The sequence below is a fragment of the Lactuca sativa genome, chromosome 3, assembly GCF_002870075.4.
Source record: "Lactuca sativa cultivar Salinas chromosome 3, Lsat_Salinas_v11, whole genome shotgun sequence".
Lineage (NCBI taxonomy): Eukaryota > Viridiplantae > Streptophyta > Magnoliopsida > Asterales > Asteraceae > Lactuca > Lactuca sativa.
Window position 1 is genome coordinate 269,959,608 of NC_056625.2, and position 21,035 is coordinate 269,980,642.

At 41.4% G+C, this 21,035-nt stretch overlaps 1 protein-coding gene across 1 annotated transcript; it reads left to right on the forward strand.

The window, feature by feature from the left end:
- Window positions 1–438: 438 nt before the first annotated feature.
- LOC111877040 (photosynthetic NDH subunit of subcomplex B 5, chloroplastic) lies at window positions 439–2,215 on the forward strand. Its single transcript, XM_023873588.3, has 5 exons — window positions 439–748; window positions 1,068–1,128; window positions 1,244–1,306; window positions 1,598–1,656; window positions 1,828–2,215. Exons 1-5 carry the CDS (start codon window positions 479–481, stop codon window positions 2,056–2,058), a joined length of 684 nt encoding a protein of 227 aa, XP_023729356.1. The 5' UTR covers window positions 439–478; the 3' UTR covers window positions 2,059–2,215.
- Window positions 2,216–21,035: the final 18,820 nt, after the last annotated feature.

Genomic DNA, 21,035 nt, shown 5'->3' on the forward strand with positions numbered 1-21,035 from the left:
GTATTTAACAAATCACTACCACTTATAAGCTATCCGTTACCATTAGTTTTGACGAACACATCCAAAATAAAAATAAAATTTTATATAAATATTCTCCTATTTTTTGTTCCTACATATCATCTACCAAATTAAATTAAATGATAACATGTGTAACATGCTTATTTAATTAAATTTAATGATATTTTAAAATACTAATATGACATATATCATTATTTAAATTTAAATGGATAAAAGATTAATAGAAAGAAAGAAAATTAAATGGATAAAAGGATTGATAAAAACAACCAAGGAGGATATTTAATTTGTAATTTTCATTTACCGATTTAAGAAACAATTAGGAAAATCTGATGATAATATACGTGGCACACAATTAATTGACAGTGACATAAGAAACATTCACTGCCAATCACTCGAACATCATCTTCCCATGAACATCTAAACTTTCCAAAAAGCCACACAATTAGAATCCAAAACAAAAATGGCGGGGGTTTCAGCAAAACCACTCTCTGCTTTATCCATTTCCTCAATCCCCAAAATCGCTGCTAACTCCGAACAATCCCCAAACAGGATTAGGGTTTCAAGTAACGCAATTTGTTCTACTTCATTCGGTCTCAGATATAGAAGCATCAACAATCGATGCAATGGTAGAAACAGGATAAACAGATTAAACGCAGCTGGATTAACTGATATCGAACCTGACCTGAATGAAGATCCTGTCGATAGGTGGGAGAACAGTGGCATTAGTGATGTATGTTTCCTTCTCGAATTTCATCTTCCATTTAGAATTGATCTGCTTAAGATTTCTCGATTCCCAAATCAATTAAATTTTTGCTGATGAGGTTTTACATCGTCGTTGATTGTTGTTGAAAATCTTTCAGATACTATTTCTTTCTTTATTTTTTTCATGAAGAAAATTTAAGGAAAAATTGTGGAACGAAATTAAAGATAAGAATTTAAGAAATTAGTGTGAATGAGAGAAAATATACAATATTGGTTTCGCTTTTGATCACTCTATATTTAGTTGTGTATATGATGGCATATAATAACCAATTTTGGTGTTGGATTAGGATGATTTTGTCTATGGAAAGTATGATGGACACCACACATACAATGAAGGAGATGACAAATGTAAGAAAATTTATGTGAATTAATAATTGTTCAATTTGTTTTGATTACTTATCCTTTGTTATTTATAATAAAAATATATTTCTACATGCCCTTATATCTCATTTTACACTTACAGCAACATTTTGGGGATCAATAGCAGAAGATTATGCAGCAGTCGACCCTCCCACTGGTTTCCAAGGTACATCTTATAGCTAGTTTTGTATTTTTCCAAAGTTCAGGGACCATTTTTGTCATTCTTACTTTTCTTGGTAAACGATAATTTCATTTTTTTTTTTCTTTGAAAGGCTAACCTAACAACACCTATTCCACCTATACAAAATAAAGTCTCTATTCTATTATTAAATTTGACCAATTTACATAAAGCATAAGTAACTACAAAAGGTTGACGATAATGGTCCCTTAGATTATAGATAAATACAAAATTAGCTATAAGTATACTGAATGAACAAACTAACATTGCATTCCTTAGGTCTCATTTCATGGCTATTTCTTCCTGCTGTTGCTCTTGGGATGTACCTCAATGTTCCGGTTAGATTGCCACTAAACTTTTCTTTTTTAAAAAGAGTTTCTAAATCCATTAAAACAACTTGAAAATAAATTGTTGCCAAATATAGATCTTTTTTTTTTATGTAAAAGACATTAATGACCTTTGTTATATTTATTGACCATGGAAAAGTCTATGAATAATATACATTACAGGGAGAATATTTGTACATTGGAGCCGCGATATTCGTTGTAGTATTTTGCATAATTGAGATGGATAAACCAAGTGAAGCGTACAACTTTGAGCCACAAATATATAACATGGAAAAAGGTTCTCGAGACAAGTTAATATCGGACTACAACACGATGGATATTTGGGACTTCAATGAAAAATATGGTGATCTTTGGGATTTTACTGTGACCAAAGATGATATCATGAAAAGATAGATTATCATATTCTATGTAAAAAGCAAGTCCCATTTCTATAGAAACTCATCTCATGTATTTGAAGTCGCGAAAACATGATAGTCATCTTGTATACATGTAGTTTTGCAAAGATATGTAATGTATATTTTTGGTTGCAATTGATGTTCTATTTATCGTACATGTGATTTTCCATTTGAACTTATTGATGCTTCGAAAACTAAGGCTGCAGATTTGGCTTCAGGGTAGTTAGACATGACAATCCGAGACACGAATATACGAATCTATGAGTGACACGACACGAATACATCTTGAAAACTGAGATAAAGCTTATTTCTCTTCGTGTATTCGTATCATGTGAAATTCGTGGTTGACACGTTTTCATGACACGAATACACGAATTGCCAAGTCTAAAGGTAGTTATGATGCCATTGTGGTGTAGACTGCAGACAACTGTGGTAGGTTTTCATTACTCAAACACCGCAGATGCAATACCCGGTACCCAATGTGTGTAACATCCCGTTTGTTTAAAACCAATTGTTCCAAAATACATTTGTTTAAAACTTAGAGTAATTTAATAAACGTGGAATCTCCATGGCTACTGATGAATTTGTACAGTCGTACCTTCACCTTTCCATAATCGTCACTGGTACTTAAAAAACATTTAATCCACAATTATAAGACAAAGCTTAGTGAGTTCACCCAAAATACCAGACACCACAATATACATACAATGCATGCACACCAGGCCCACAACATAAAGACTGGATTGATCCCGGGCCCACAACATGAAGTCTGGATTACCCCTGAGCCTACAAGTTAAAACTGGAAGCCCCCCAGCCCAACCCTTAGCCTAAGACTCGATTCCTCCTAATCCCACAACTAAAGACTAGATTGCCCCCACCTGGCCTACAACTTTTGAATGGATTGCTCCCGGGTTTGTTGGCCTACAACACAAAGTAGGATCACCTCAACACCCCACCACAATATGACAACATATCAAACAAGTAAGTAATCAAGTAATCATATAAGCACAAACAACTATCTACCCTACTCTACCAGTCTAACATCGCACTACCACATACCCGACCTCATACATCACTACACTACTGGAAAATCTCTAAGGAATGCATAGTTATATGTAACTAAAGGTGAGATAGACATTCGAACATGAGATCCTACTCTAGAGCCACAACCAAGAAATGAACAGGAAAGAAAGCCTAGATCAAGAGTTCCTAGGCTATCCTACGTAACTACATACATCCCCTAGGGCACTCCACTAGACGATCACCAACCTACTGGTACTCTAACCAGCATGATAATACTCTTATATCCTAACATAAAAGGATATACAATGTAATACATAGTATAATGAAGAAACTCACCTAAGTATGAGACCCAAGAAACACAACAATACACTCACTCTCTACACTGATTTCGCCTGCAAACCGACTAGCACCAAACACTGTAGAACCTTAATCAATAACGTAATTCCTTCAAGTTTGACCCAAAGTCAAAATGGTAAAAAAGTCAACAGTCAACGATAAAAAAAGTCAATGGTTAATGACCCCCATGATGTGGCAAGATCTTGGTCACATCATGGCCAACTAATGACAAAACAGTCGGACATCAGAGTCGAAAAGACATGTCAAGCCGTTGGCTACGTCATACAGATCTAAGCCCAAAAGCTCATATCTACTCTTTCACACTAACTTAATGGATAAAGTTTTCAACTTTATCCATAAAAATCCATACCAAGGCCAGATCTAACATTCTAAGTCCATGAAGTCCTTAATGAGACTATAAGTTAACTGTAAGCACAAGATATACCAAACATGGTCCTTTTTCTCATTGTACAGAAGCCTAATATCCTAGGAAAGCCATCACAAAGAGGAGTTATTAAAACTCCAAGAGCATCAAAAGAAGGGACCAAAATCCTACAAAAAGGACTCAAACTTGCACAAAGAAGAACATAAGCCAAGATGAGAGCTTTATACCTCTAATCACTCATAAAGCTGAAGTAGATGGTGTATCAAAGTTGGTTCCTTGATCCCTTGTACCAATATGATCTTCCTATTTCTTCAAACTCCACCAAAGACTAAAAACTAACCTTTAAATCAAATGAACAAGCTCCCACAGCTTCAAGGAGGCTAACATTTCATTTGAAAGAGATGGAGGATGACGAGGATACCTTAGGTCATGAGTTAATGGCTTTAAATATGGAAGATACCCTAAACATTGATGGGCTTGGGCTGCAGATTACGTCATGTCGTGACACTCTGCTTGTCATGTCGTGATGCACACTCCGAAAACATGACATCCAATTTACACGTCACAATGTGATACATTATTCATCACGTCGTGATGCAAGGTTTTTCCCAAAAACCTTACCTCTAATCCATCTTAACCCTCAACCGATCTATTTTGGAAAACGGTTGTTATAATTCTCCCCCACTAAAATTAGATTTCGTCCTTGATATCTGTTCTCACATTATACTCTTGCAACACCCTTCAAACCCCTTATCGGTTCTCCTAACCTGACTCCTTCAACACGAGTTAAGATAAATTCACAAATTAACAACTAAAATTAAGATGATATCCCTAAGTCTAAGCTACCCAACAATGTCGTCCATTGAGGACCACACGGCATTACCAACACAATTTCATACACAGGAGGACTTCCTTCTAGAAGGAAACACTTAAAAGCAAACATAATTCATATGTAACGACTCGTCTCTGGTATGTTATTTCCAGGTTATTTATTTAGAAGTTTTCAAGAGGGACTCGGTGAGTCTATAGCCCGACTCGTCGAGTAGAGACGGGATTTCGAGCACGTGTAAGTCGGCGACTCGACGAGTCCATATTTGGGACTCGGTGAGTCCGCCCGCCAGGAAGAAACCCTAAATCCCCAGGTTTGCTCACTATTTAAGCAATGTTATGTGCCCCAAACTCGCCTCCTTTACCCTCAGAGAGCTTGTGAGAAACCCTAAACCATTCCTTGTATGATTAAATTGTTTTTGTGTGGATTCTTGAAGGATTGAAGAAGAAAAAGAAGAAAGGACCAAAAAGAGGAAGTGTAGAGCAAAGATCCAAGGCCGAAGTCAGAGTTCATTGAGGTATGTCTCGGAATTATTCTGTTTTGTGCTTAAACCTCCATTAGAACACCTCTAAGGCTAGTTTAATGTATTTTTCAAGCTTTATAGTTGTATGGATGCCTTGTTGGGTCGAGATATCCCTAGATCTGTTCATTTAGGAGTTTTAGAGCCCTAATCTAGTGCCTTTTCGAAGTTTCTTTGCTTGAGAACCCTAGATCTAGCCTTTATTATGCTTTTTGAGCCTTTTTAATCTTCATGTGTGCATATATGGGCACGTAAAGATAGAATATTTACGTGTTAATCGAGCTTAGGGAGCCCGGATCTATAAGTTTTATGCGTTGGATTCAAGCCGAATCGAGTTTAGAGTAGCTGCATGCATGCGACTCGGTGAGTCGAGTCGCGAGTCCCCAATTTTCCCCTTTTGAGTGATGCCGAGTGGGAACCAGTGAGTAGTAGAGTGGACTCAGTGACCTGGAGGTCAGACTCAGTAATGGTGGGACTCGACGAGTTGTTCATACAACTCGGCGACTCCAAGGCAATCTTCTTATCTCAAGAACAACTCGTCGAGTTATTCATACGACTCGGCGAGTCGGATGCAGATAGCCTGAGTTCTAGAATCGAAAGGAAACTCGTCGAGTTGATGCCATACTCGACGAGTAGCAACGAGTAGGGTTGAGAAGTGAGAATAGGGACTCGACGAGTTGGCTGCCCAACTCGGCGAGTCAGGTCAATTGTAGGTTGACTTTGACCGGGAGAGTTAACTTTGACCAGGGGTAAAAGAGTCATTTTACCCCAATACAGTGATTAGTATTTGATTGAGTGTGTTTATGGAATTGTAGCCGAGGAGATACCGGAGCAGCAGCAGATAGCTTCCAGAGCCATACACTCAGCAGCCAGTTCACGAGGTGAGTTTCCTTCCAGTAGGAACGGGTCTACGGCCACAATGCCGGCCCGTTTAGCTAGCAGTTAGTTTCGGACTTCGGTCCGAAGCAGTAGTTCATGGTGCTTGATGTCTTTGTGATTCAGGCATGTCTATGTGTTATGTGTTCCGGACTTCAGTCCGATGCAGTATATGTATTATGTGAGCAGATACGCGTTTATGTTATGCTATGTTCAGACAGTTCCAGATTTTGGTCTGACGCAACTATTTCTGGACTCCGGTCCGATGCAGGGGACAAGGTCCCAGTCAGTTCCGGATTTCGGTCCGATGCGGTCAGTTCTGGACTTCGGTCCGATGCAGTTAGTTCCGGACTTCGGTTCGATGCAGTCAGTTCTGGACTTCGGTCCGATGCAGTCAGTTCCAGACTTCGGTCCGATGCAGTGGGCAAGGCCCAGTATGTGCTTTATTTGTTATTGTGTGGTATGTGGTAGTATGGGGGAGCTCACTAAGCTTCGTGCTTACAGTTTCAGTTTTGGTTTCAGGTACTTCCGCAAGTAAAGGGAAGAGCTCGGGATGATGGCATCGCACACACCACAACTTCAGTTTTTGTCCTGGGAGTTGATTCAGTTTCTTAGATATGTTTTGATACAATTGTGACACAGTTTTTCTCACAGTGTTTTAGTATGGTTTTGAGATACGCAACGTATGGTTTTATTATGTGATACTCAGTTTTATGATCTTGTTATATTAAAAATGAAAATTTCGGGTCGTATTTTTGGGATGTTACAAGTTGGTATCAGAGCCTTGGTTTTAGGGATTCAGATACACTTCCCAGTGTATCTGAACTCAAACTAAAGGAAAGATAAAAAGATTTTCAAAAGGAAAAATGTTTTCGAAAGAAATTTTGAAAAGCACTTAGAAAGAAAAGAATTTTTAAACAAGATAAGGGTGTGGTGCATGCGATCAGCCGAGCTCAAGTACGTACTCCCAAATTACCCATACAAGTTATGTTATGATTGTCAGTTTCAGTAGAACAGCATGCTAGAATAGGACTAAGGATCTAGGAGGATGCCTTATGTGCCTGCTATACGTGTTTCAGCTTTACAAGATTTGCATGCTAGTATTGAGTAGACAATAGTAGGATAGCCTATTTACGTTATGCCTGATAATATGAGCTTATTATTGTATGCTAGTATAGTTTCTCGTTATGAGAATAGATTTGCTTGAGTAGTTTCTTGTGTCCGAATGTTGCTTGCTTTGTGCTTTGTAGGACTCTTGGTGATGGGAGTTAGCCGTTAGGTGAATACGTCACGTCACATGTGATCAGGGTTGTATAATCTCAGAGTGTTGGATTTGGCCCTATTGCGCAGCTCTTGTTTGAGTCTAACCGTTGTAGGTACGAGTCTTTTACTCAAAGGATTATCTGAGCCTCATCACATGTGATGGTATTCAGGTGATGGCTAATTAGCATTACAAGGAGGCCTTCAGCAGCTGGGGACTGGTTTGAGTGGAGTCAGTGATTTCCCTAGGGCAAGCCTAGGATGAGAGTAGCAGATATCAGTAGTAGTAGAAGTGACTTGGTGGAGCCAAGGCAGTTCTTGAGGAAAGTACGAATAGATGTGGAAGGTAGTATGGGCCCGTACTACTGAAAGCAGAGGATCTGTACTCGAATCAAGGAAGGCTGAGACAAGACCAGGAAGCTAGTAGTAGTATCAATGGTGGTTCAGAATGGTGGTTTTGCGTTCGAGGCTAGCAAATGGCAGTGCAGGTGCCGGGGAGGGATCAAGATCAGGCTCGGGGGCCGAGCATATGGATGAGCAGACCAGAGAGTTTCTTTCTTCAGAGATTACTCGTATCATACTGGAGCAGACTCATGTGATCTTCGGTTCGATCAAGGAGGGTATCCTCGAACTGATGGATGAGAGGTTGGGCACCTTCGTGCCGAGGTGGCGGCCATGATGGGGTCGCGCACACTTACGTTCAGGGAGTTCAGGGCATGTGGAGCTCCAGATTACCATGGGGCGCGGGACCCCATAGCGGGTACTAGATGGTTGGCAGATGTGGCCAAGGCTTTTCGCACGAGCAGGTGTCCCGAGGGGGACAATGTTAGATTGGTGTCCTGTCTTCTGAAGGACAGGGCACAGGATTGATGGGAAGAGGTCGGACATACCATTGGAGATGATGCAGCGCTAGATGCCATGACCTGGGCTGATTTCTCTACCAGGTTCAAGGTGGAGTTTGCACCGGTTATTGAGGTGCAACAGTTAGCCAGAGAGTTTCAGGACCTCACCCAGACTATAGAGACTATGGCGGAGATCACCGCCAAGTTCAGGGAGTGGGCTCTTCTCGTTCCTCAGTATGCAGCCGATGAGGAAATGAAGAAGGCCCATTATCATGAGATGTTGCGGAGCGATATCCGCTAGTTTGTGAGCCGGTCCAACTGTAAAACGCTGGATGACATGATTGCTAGGGCTCGGGAGAGGGAGATTGACCTTGAGATGGAGAAGAAGAGGAAACCGGAGGCGGTTTCGGGTACAGGTAGTTCGGGCAAAAAGCCCAAGGTTTCAGATCACAGATCCAGGAGTCAGCAGAGACACGGTAGATGTGGCAAGTGTCGGAGATTGCACGATGGGGTGCGCAAGGCAGGGAGTTCCGGCTGCTACAAGTGCGGTCGGACTGGGCATTTGAGCAGGGATTGTACGGCCCTTGCTACCGCCATTGCAACATCAGATCTGATTTGCTTTCAGTGCAATCAGAGGGGACATAAAAAGTCCCAGTGTACGAGTTTAGCTGCAGCAGGGAAGGTGGCTGCACCTGCCCATGCTACTTTGAGGATTACAGATGGCCGGCAGGGCCGAGCCGAGGCGCCAGTGGCGAATAGTAGAGCTTTTCAGATGACATCAGAGGAGGCACGAGCGACTCCTGATGTGGTGACGGGTATGTATCTCTATATTATTATTGATTATTGCTTATGGTTATATGTTTTGTATAGGGTCGTTCTCTATGAACGACATTTTTGCTACAGTATTATTTGATTTGGGGGCTATCCGATCGTTTGTATCGCTAACGCTTAGCAAGAGATTTAGTAGAGCTCCAGGGGAGATGGATTGTCCACTAGAGGTCGAGATAGCAGATGACAGGACCGTGAGGATCGCCAGAGTGCATAGAGGATGTTCTCTTCAGTTGTTCAACGAGCAGTTTCCGGTGGACTTCGTCCCTATTCCCCTGCGAGGGAATAAGGTTATAGTGGGCATGGATTGGTTGAGTCCCAATGGGGCGGTGATTGTTTGCGAGATGCAGCTAGTGAGGGTTCGCACTCCCAGTGGGGGAGAGTTAGTGATTCAGGGCGAGAGGCCACAGCGCGGACCAGCTCTTTGTTCAGCCACGAGAGCGAGGCGCTATTTTCAGCAGGGTTGCGCTAGATATATAGCTTATATTTTGGATGCCCGGCAGAAGGGTAAGGTGGCAGTAGATGATGTTCCGGTAGTGCGAGACTACCCTGATGTATTCCCAGAGGATTTGCCTGGAATACCTCCAGAGAGACAGGTCGAGTTCGGGATTGATCTGATTCCAGGTGCGGCACCGATAGCTAAGGCACCGTATCGGTTAGCTCCCCCTGAGATGTAGGACTTGTCTATGCAGTTGCAGGAGCTGCTAGACAAAGGTTTCATCAGACCGAGTAGTTCGCCTTGGGGAGCTCCGATTTTGTTTGTGAAGAAAAAGGACAGGTCGCACCATATGTGTATAGATTATCGGAAGTTGAATAAGGTAATGGTGAAGAACCATTACCCACTCCCGAGGATAGATGATTTGTTTGACCAGCTTCAGGGAGCGTCTTGGTTTTCCAAGATCGATTTACATTCCGGGTGTCATCAGATGCGAGTCAGAAATGAGGATGTGCAGAAGATTGCTTTCAGGACCAGGTATGGTCATTATGAGTTTGTGGTGATTCCATTTGTGCTCACCAACGCTCCAGCCGCATTCATGGACCTCATGAATCGTGTGTGCAGGTCGATGCTGGACCGGTCTGTGATAGTATTCATAGATGATATCTTGGTGTATTCCAAGACGCAGGAGCAGCACGAGGAGCACCTGAGAGAGGTGCTAGAAGTTTTGAGGAGGGAGAGACTTTTCGCAAAGTTATCCAAGTGCGAGTTCTGGTTGCGCGAGGTGCAGTTCCTTGGTCACCTCGTCAACCAGAAGAGTATTTTAGTAGATCCGGCCAAGATAGAGGCCGTGATGTGGTGGGAGGTCCCAAAGTCTCCATCCGAGATTCGGAGCTTCCTAGGGTTGGCAGGGTATTACCGGAGATTCATTCAGGATTTCTCCAAGATACCAATACCGCTCACCCGACTGACCAAGAAGGCGGTGGTGTTTTGTTGGGGGCCTGAGCAGCAGGCAGCATTTGAGACCCTCATGCAGAGGTTGTGCGAGGCTCCGATCCTTACCCTGCCAGAGGGAGTAGAGAATTTTGTAGTCTATTGTGATGCCTCAATCACAGGTATGGGAGCAGTATTGATGCAGCGAGGCCATGTGATAGCTTACGCCTCGAGACAGTTGAAGCCTCATGAGGCTAACTATCCTACCCATGATTTAGAGCTGGGGGCGGTTGTGTTTGCCCTCAAGATTTGGAGACATTAACTTTATGGGGTCCGTTGTACCATCTACACGTATCACAAGAGTTTGAGGTACCTTATGGATCAGCCGAGTCTAAACATGAGACAGAGGAGGTGGTTGGATGTGCTGAAGGATTATGATTGTGAAATCCTTTACCATCCAGGGAAGGCCAACGTAGTGGCCGATGCCCGAAGCCGCAAGGTGACAGCAGCCCCTATCAGAGACTTATGTCTGAGGATGACAGTGATTACTCCATTGTTGGAACGGATCAGGGAGGCTCAGGTTGAGGGCCTCAAGGAGGAGAGGCAAAAGTGTGAGAGGATAGTGGGCCGAGTAGCTTCATTTGATTATGATAGTCGGGGGTTGTTGACCCTTCATGGGAGAGTGTGGGTACCGTAATGGGGCGGAGTACGGCAGGTGTTGATGGACGAGGCTCATATGTCTCGATTTTCTATCTACCCAGGGGCAACGAAGATGTATAGAGATCTTTGACCCGATTACTGGTGGCCCTGCATGAAGCGGGATGTCGCCTGGTATGTAGAGAGGTGCCTGACTTGCAGGAAGGTCAAGCCAGAACACCAGAGGCCTCACGGCAAGATGCAGCTGTTAGACATTCCCGTGTGGAAATGGGAGGACATCACCATGGATTTTATCACCAAGCTTCCCAGGACCGCACGTGGGGTAGATTCGATTTGGGTAATAGTGGATCGGTTGATGAAGAGTGCTCATTTCATGCTGATCCAGGAGCGCATATCGGCGGAAAAGTTAGCCGATATCTATGTGTGGGGGGTAGTGGCACGTCATGGAGTGCTGGTATCGGTGGTGTCAGACCGAGACGTCCGTTTTACATCTAGATTCTGGAAGCGGTTTCACGACGAGATGGTTACTCGTCTCCATTTCAGCACCGCTTTCCACCCTCAGACGGACGGGCAGAGCGAGAGGACGATTCAGACTCTCGAGGACATGCTCCGGGCATGTGTCCTAGACTTCGGTGGCAGTTGGGATACGTATCTTCCGTTAGCGGAATTTTCGTATAACAACAGTTATCATGCGAGCATTGATCGACCTTCCTTTGAGATCCTTTATGGGAGGAAGTGCAGGACCCCGATTTGTTGGGGCGAGGTCGGTCAGCGAGTCATTAGGAGCACAGAGGTGGTGCTCAAGACGACCGAGTTGGTTCAGCAGGTTCGTAGTAGACTGCAGACTGTGCAGAGTCGGCAGTAGAGCTACGTCGACAGGAGGCGTTCAGACTTGGAGTTCCGGGTGGGCGATATGGCCCTTCTGTAGGTCTCACCTTGGAAGGGTGTCATCAGGTTTCGGAAGAGGGGCAAGCTGGGCCCCAGGTTCATTGGTCCCTTCAGGGTTATGGCCCAAGTGGTTCGGGTTGCTTATCGGTTGGATCTTCCAGCAGAGCATAGCCAGATCCACAACACTTTCCATGTGTCTCAGTTGAGGAAGTGTTTTGTGGATGAGTCAGCAGTTGTTCCCTTAGAAGATATTCAGGTTGATAGCAGCCTGAATTATATTGAGAGGCCAGTCGCGATTCTGGACCGGAAGACAAAGACCTTGAGGAACAAGGTAATTCAGTTAGTGAAGGTGCAGTAGCAGCACCGAAAGGGGTCTGAGTGGACGTGGGTGGCTGAGGAGGAGATGAGAGAGCACTACCCGGAGTTATTTGCAGATTCAGCCGTAGCAGACTTCGAGGACGAAGTATGAGTCAAGTGGGGGAGAATTGTAACGACCTGTATCTGGTATGTTGTTTCCAGGTTATTTATTTAGAAGTTTTCAAGAGGGACTCGGCGAGTCTATAGCCCGACTCGTCGAGTAGAGACGGGATTTCGAGCACGTGTAAGTCGGCGACTCGACCAGTCCATATTCGGGACTCGGTGAGTCCGCTCGCCAGGAAGAAACCCTAAATCCCCGGGTTTGCTCACTATTTAAGCAATGTTATGTGCCCCAAACTCGCCTCCTTCACCCTTAGAGAGCTTGTGAGAAACCCTAAACCATTGAGGTATGTCTCGGAATTATTCTGTTTTGTGCTTAAACCTCCATTAGAACACCTCTAAGGCTAGTTTAATGTATTTTTCAAGCTTTATAGTTGTATGGATGCCTTGTTGGGTCGAGATATCCGTAGATCTGTTCATTTAGGAGTTTTAGAGCCCTGATCTAGTGCCTTTTCGAAGTTTCTTTGCTTGAGGACCCTAGATCTAGCCTTTATTATGCTTTTTGATCCTTTTAATCCTCATGGGTGCATATGGGCACGTAAAGATAGAATCTTTACGTGTTAATCGAGCTTAGGGAGCCCAGATCTATAAGTTTTATGCGCTGGATTCAAGCAAAATTGAGTTTAGAGTAGCTGCATGCATGCGACTTGGCGAGTCGTTCGTCCGATTCGGCGAGTCGAGTCGTGAGTCCCCGATTTTTCTCCTTTTGAGTGATGCCGAGTGGGAACCAGTGAGTAGTAGAGTGGACTCAGTGAGCTGGAGGTCAGACTCAGTAATGGAGGGACTCGACGAGTTGTTCTTACAACTCGGCGAGTCTAAGGCAATCTTCTTAGCTCAAGAACAACTCGTCGAGTTGTTCATACGACTCGGCGAGTTGGATGCAGATAGCCTGAGTTCTAGAATCGAAAGGAAACTCGTCGAGTTGATGCCATACTCGATGAGTAGCAGCGAGTAGGGTTGAGAAGTGAGAATAGGGACTTTGCGAGTTGGCGGCCCAACTCGGCGAATCAGGTCAACTGTAGGTTGACTTTGACCGGGAGAGTTGACTTTGACCAGGGGGTAAAAGAGTCATTTTACCCCAACACAGTGATTAGTATTTGATTGAGTGTGTTTATGGAATTGTAGCCGGGGAGATACCGGAGCAGCAACAGATAGATTCCAGAGCGATACACTCAGCAGCCAGTTCACGAGGTGAGTTTCCTACTAGTAGGAACGGGTCTACGGCCACAATGCCGGCCCGTTTAGCTAGCAGTTAGTTCCGGACTTCGGTCCGAAGCAGTAGTTCAGGGTGCTTGATGTCTTTGTGATTCAGGCATGTCTATGTGTTATGTGTTTCAGACTTCAGTCCGATGCAGTATATGTGTTATGTTAGCAGATACGTGTTTATGTTATGCTATGTTCAGACAGTTCTGGATTTCGGTCCGACACAGCTAGTTCCGGACTCCGGTCCGATGTAGGGGACAAGGTCCCAGTCAGTTCCGGATTTCGGTCCGATGCAGTCAGTTCCGGACTTCGGTCCGATGCAGTCAGTTCCAGACTTCGGTCTGATGCAGTCCGTTCCGGATTTTGGTCCGATGCAGTCAGTTCCGGACTTCGGTCCGATGCAGAGGGCAAGGCCCAGTATGTGCTTTATTTGTTATTGTGTGGTATATGGTAGTATGGGGGAGCTCACTAAGCTTCGTGCTTACAGTTTCAGATTTGGTTTCAGGTACTTCCGCAAGTAAAGGGAAGAGCTCGGGATGATGGCATCGCACACACCACAACTTCAGTTTTTGTCCTGGGAGTTGATTCAGTTTCTTAGATATGTTTTTATACAGTTGTGACACAGTTTTTCTCACAGTATTTTAGTATGGTTTTGAGATACGCAACGTATGGTTTTATTATGTGATACTCAGTTTTATGATCTTGTTATATTAAAAATGAAATTTTCGGGTCAAATTTTTGGGATGTTACATCATAAATGCAAGATATAGAATAAATTGAAAACATACATGCAGCCGACATAGTCACCACACTTGGATCCTGTGCAACAAACTTGTTCTAATCTCCCAATTTTTAACCTAAAATATTAATTTTTATTTATTAAAATATATCAGAGTATAACTATAATTTTCGTAAATATGTTGCCAATGCATGCATGTGATAGGTTTTGAGCATTCTAACACTCCTAAGGTGTACATGCAACCTAAATACCTTGAATCTATGTTTTCTCTATTATACATGCAAACTTGAACTCTCCAAGGTATTACCCTAACTAGCATAATAAACTTGATACTTGGGTAATAAAACAAGTTAGATAACATACCTTTTCTTGTAGCTTGTTGCTTGGAGATTTAAGAGCTTAGTGTCCCAAATGTTGCACCTCAAATGGAATCACACAACACCACCAAAAAATGGAGGAACTTGAGAAGAGGTCACTTGCACTTCATAAAATCAGCTTGCCCTCTTGTGTTTCCACTAGTCACTCCTTAGTGCCAATTTCATGAGCTAGAGGGGTTCTTATATAGTGTGGCAAACTAGGGTTACACCATGTAAACCCTAATGACTTTCTATATCCCTCATGCTCCATGGGTTAAAACCTCAATGGAGTATCCATGGGTTACCACATGGGTTTAACCCAACATTAAGAACTACGTATCATAGGCCTACTTTATAAGAATGAATGATTTAGCGAATCAACCCCTTATATTTAATTACTATCTTTTAGTCACAAAACTAATTCCAAATTAATTCTTTATCAATAGTAATTAAATAATATGATTTCATATTAATATATTAGAACTTATAATATATTAATAAATCATAAATAACTTCTTCTCAAAAGTCCATCCTATCAAATTGTCCTGATGATATGCAACCCAAATGTACCATGCTACTCTCGGGTCAAGTACATACCAATTATAGTTATGGATTTAGACACTAATCCAGCAGTCTCTCACTTGGATAAGTCTAATAACTATTATTGCAAGTACGACTCCACAACACGACTAGCAATCGTAGCTCTTAAAAGTCGTTGTCGAACTTTGACCTAGTCAATGATGTGTCCAATAGATAAGGGATAATATATTCCCCCATTCTAGATATCATATGGACTGAGACGTGGATTATAATCATTCTCTCTGTCCATCTGTTGTATCCCCGATTTCCGATTTATGAAGATCGACTAATTGAACAAATCAAATCGGTCCAGGCCTGATGTCATCACTAAATCATCGAGGGGCCCACAAATATCGCTTTTATCCCTCTAAGGGTAAAAAGAATGGATAAACTTCGACTGAAATGCTTGCTTGTATTTACTCACCAAATTACCCACAACATTAGGTTTTATAACATCCAAGTTACTGGTGCCATTACATATGTCAATGTGCAACCGACTTGCAACTGCAACTCACATGTCTCTGTTTCAAGAATATAAGATATTATCGTCTCATGATCACTCGTGATAAAATCCATGAATTGATTCAAATGAGCGTGGTTTGAATCCAATACACGAATATTATTCCAGGAGCACTCACGAACAATGTAGCAAACTTGTGCTATGACCAAAACAGCTCTACAGACCCATTCATGACCGTCTTGCCTCAATAACTACTTCCAAAGTATGATCGACTGTGGATGGTTTGAATAACCTAGTTATTTGGGAAGTCAAAACATGGAAAGTGAAACACAAGAATAATACTAATCCTATATGGCCCCAAAAGTTTTGAACTATATTAATTACTCATCATTCATTGTATAATGTTTCGAATAATCAACTTAATACTTTATTTAAAAACAATAGGTATGCCATGCTCCAAGCATGCACACTATGTTTGTCTAAACAATAGTTATGCCATGCTCCAAGCATGCACACTATGTTTTTCTATGGTCCTTACTTTGTGAAATAGATAAATTGAAAACATTCAATGATGCTCATTTCACAATCCCAAATCCTTATTGCAAGTGTAAGAATTCCAAAATCTTGTCACTTCTAGAAAGTGTTAGATTCTAAACTAGGTACCAAAAGTCACAGAGACTTGACCAACGATATTACAAAATATTCCTTTGGAGATTGCTACAAGACAATTCCATGGAAATGAAGTCTCAGATTCAAAGTACATTCTTTTGAACATCCTTCTTGCATAAAAAGTTTTTGACTTTCTCATCTATTTTTCAACCCCAAATATGGAAACATTCCATATTTTCCATACCACATCTCATATTTGATAGACTCCTGTCTATTCATAATAATGTCAATATGGTCCATCCATTACTACACTTCTAACTGTCCTTAAGCGACCAATCTTTGGTTAACCCTTGATTGTCCTTAATAGTTTTTTAACCACTTTAGTCAAATTCGGTTCTCTTCCTTTTCCCTCTTAATGCCCTAGGCATTGGAAAATTAGAAACCGATAATATTATAGCATATGGAATCGGTCCTATACCCGAAGCATATGGGACACGATTCATAATGTCTAACATAAAGACATGATACTTGATCAGTCTTTTGCTACAACATTTTTTATTTGCCATGTTCTCATAATTCGAATTATGAAAGGGATGCCGTAATCAGAATCGAATTTTGAGAACACAATTAACATTTCCATATATAGAATTTCCTTATGTTGAACCATTCCAACATAACATTCATATATATATATATATATATATATATATATATATATATATATATATATATATGACTAAAATTGGTTAAAATCTCAATCTAAGCTTTTAGATTTGAACTGAAGTATGAATTCCTCTCTTTTAATTATAGCAAAACAACTTTGCGAATTGAAACTTTTTTTTCTGTAATTAACATTGCCAACTAGCAACACTTTCCATAATAATTATGCTCCCACTAGCATAATAATTATTATTTTTATTAGCATAACACTTATGCTCCCACTAGCTTTGACATGTATTCAGAAATTAGGTGGACTTCTAGAGATCCATACTTATTGACTTTCTTACCAAAGTTCACATTTCTGATACGAGATGCTTTGATAAGACTTTATCTAGGCTTCTCAAAATCATACACCTTTCTTAGATAGCTCACATGTGTGTCTTAACAATTTTAGAACTTACAACAATAAGTCTCAAATGTTTAGACCCTTTGCCATTTCTCACGATTCATATTATGAATAGGGATGCCGTAATCATAATTGAATTGGAGAATGCAAATATCACAATTCTATCTCCTTAAAATCTACTTAGTGAAAGCGTTTCCTCACAATCATTTTCATGAATTGTAGAGAAACCTTTTGACACTTAGATTTTTATGGTGTATGTGTTCCTATCCATCTGAATTTTTCAAAACTATAATCACAAGACACGGTTAGTGAAAAATCCAAACTTATATGGACTGAACTTGTTCAATCTTAATTTCTTGCCACCTGGTAGCACATGGACCTGATGGGTTTGAGCCATAAGAACTTTCCTTTGGGCACATGCAAACCTTAATACTTGGATCTAGGTTTCTCTTATTGAACATGCATTGAATCCAAGACTTATAATACTAGATCTAATGTAAACAATTGAATCTAATCATATGAAATTGGATCTAGAACAATACCTTGGATTACTTGCTTGATACTTCTTCTTCTTGGAACTTAGAGTCACAATTGTCACTCCTCTAATGGATTACAAACACCAATTAGCAAGAGGATGATCTTGAGAGAGAGAGAGAGAGGAGGGTAAGAAATCGGCCCTAGGGTTTCTTGCCTTGCATGAGTGCCGATTTCACTCACCCAAGGGATTTATTTATACTATGAGCTGCTAGGCTAGGGTTTCACCTTTAACCCTAATTGAATAACTTAGGCCCTAAGCAATCCAAGATCGTCCTATATATTAGGCTTGTACGATTTTATGGTCTCCTAACCCTAAAATTTGTTCACCCCTTTTATCCATAAGGATACATACCCCAAAACACAACTATCACACATTTGACAGTTTATGCCCCTTTATTCAATTAACCTCTTTAAGTCACCAAATTAATTCTCAATTAATATATGACTTATATAACATTATTATTCCTTTAATATATTATTCTCATAATATATTAACAATAATATCTCTTCTCTGTTAACAAATAATCCTGTCAAGTTGCTATGGTGAAGGCAACCCAAAAGGACCATGCGCAATCGGGTCAAGTACTTACCAAATATATTTACAGCCTTAGACCTAATCCAACAGTCTCCCACTTGGATAAGTCTAGTAACTATATATGCAAACATAATCCGATTAGCAATCATAGCTCTCTAAGACGATGTCAATCTCTGATCTTATCAGTACCCTGTCCTTTAGATAAGGGATCGTACAGTCCTCTGTTTAGATATTATGCAGACAATCTCATGGAACTTATTGTCCAGTAGTTGGTTTCTCGATCTCAGATTCATTCGACATAGAACTTAATTGAACACATCAATTCAGTCCTGACCGGGCCCGACACATAAGTCATATCAAATCATCGAGGGGCCCTGATATCGCTTTTACCTTCTTAGGATAAAAGTAACAGATAAACTTCGACTTATATGCATTTACTATTTACTAATCAACTATACACAACTATGCGTTTTATGACATCAATTTATTGATGTGGTTTCGCATTGTCAATGCACAATGAATTAATAACCAATAAACCATATATCTTGGTTTTAAGACCATATGATATTATCGTCTTGCGATCACTTGTGTCACATTCCATAAAGTGATTCCAGCAAGCGCGGGTTTATTCTAATGCTCAAAACTTATTCATAAGCACTCATGAATGTTGTAGCAAACCTTTGCTATGTCTAATACCTTTTAGACACTCTACACACCAATTCATGACAATCTTCATTCATACCTACTTCCAATATATGAACAATTGTGGACCATTCGAATAATTCGATTATTCTTAATAACTCAATTATTCAGGAAGTCAAAACATGCAAAGTGAAACAATAGTTTAAACAATTAACATAAGACATCAACTTTACTCATAAATAATAGTCTTTTATTTAATCATCAAATGTCAATTACATTTATCTATTACATGTTTCCAAAACTATCTAATCTAAACTAATATCGTCTTTTAGCCCAATGCTCCTCACGTGCTGCAAATGCTTAACCCTACTCAGTCCATTCGTAAGCGGATCTGCTGGGTTCTCCTCTGACGATACCCTCTTCACTATGAGGTGTCCTTCCTCTACTCGATGTCTAATAAAGTGATATTTTCTGTCGATATGCCGAGATCTACCATGATTCCTCGGTTCCTTGGTCAAGGCAACCGCTCCCTCATTATCATAGAAAATTTCCATAGGCTCCTTTATGGCAGGCACAACTCCAAGATCACCAATGAAGTTCTTCAACCACATCGCCTCCTTTGATGCTTCGCTTGCTGCAATGTACTCTGATTCGCATGTTGAATCAGCTACGGTCTCTTTCTTGGAACTTTTCCAAGTCACTGCTCCTCCATTAAGGGTAAAGACCCAACCCGACTGCGAACGGTAGTTGTCCCCGTCGGTCTGGAAACTTGCGTCACTATACCCTCGCACCTTTAAGTCATCACTACGTTCGAGGGCTAAGAACCATTCTTTGGTCCTCCGAAGGTACTTAAGTATATTCTTGACCGCAATCCAATGAGCTCTACCCGGGTTCCCTTGACATCTACTGACCATGCTCAAAGAAAAGGCTACATCAGGGCGAGTACAAGTCATAGCGTACATGATTGAGCCAACTGCGGAAGTGTAGGGTACTCGGCTCATCTCAGCTATCTCGGCTTCGGTACTCGGACTTTGAGTCTTACTCAATTTGGCATTACTCTGTATCGGTAGTTCTCCCTTCTTCGAGTTTTCCATACTAAAACGTTTTAGTACCTTATCCAAGTAAGTATTCTGACTAAGTCCTATTAGTCTCTTACTTCTTTCTCTCACTATCCTTATTCCCAAAATATAGGAAGCCTCTCCGAGGTCCTTCATAGCGAAGCACTTCCCGAGCCAGGACTTAACCTCCTGTAGAGTCAGGACGTCGTTTCCTATGAGCAGTATGTCATCGACATACAAAACGAGGAAGCTAACTATACTCCCACTGGCCTTGACATATACACATGATTCATCTTCACTTCGTACAAATCCAAACTCTTTGACTTTCTCATTGAAGCAAAGATTCCATCTGCGAGATGCTTGCTTAAGTCCATAGATGGACTTCTCAAGCTTGCACACTCTATTGGGATGCTTCGGATCGATAAAACCCTCTGGCCGAGCCATGTAAACATCCTCAGCCAACTTCCCATTAAGGAAAGCGGTGTTAACATCCATTTGCCATATCTCATAATCATGGAATGCAGCAATGGCTAGCATCACCCTAATAGACTTTATCTTAGCAATTGGTGAGAAGGTCTCATCATAGTCAACTCCGGGAGTTTGAGTAAAGCCCTTCACCACCAATCATGCCTTATACATGTGCACATTCCCATCCACGTCAGTCTTCTTTTTGAAGATCCATTTGCACCTAATCGTCTTACGTCCGGGCACATTGTCAACCAAATTCCAAACTTGGTTGTCATACATGGACTGAATCTCGTTGACCATTGCCTCTTTCCATTTTACAGACTCTGGGCCTGCGATGGCTTCCTTATAGCTATTAGGTTCATCTAGATTTATTAGTGTACCATCACTAATATATGTGTCCCCTTCGGTAGTAATATGAAAACCATAAAACTGG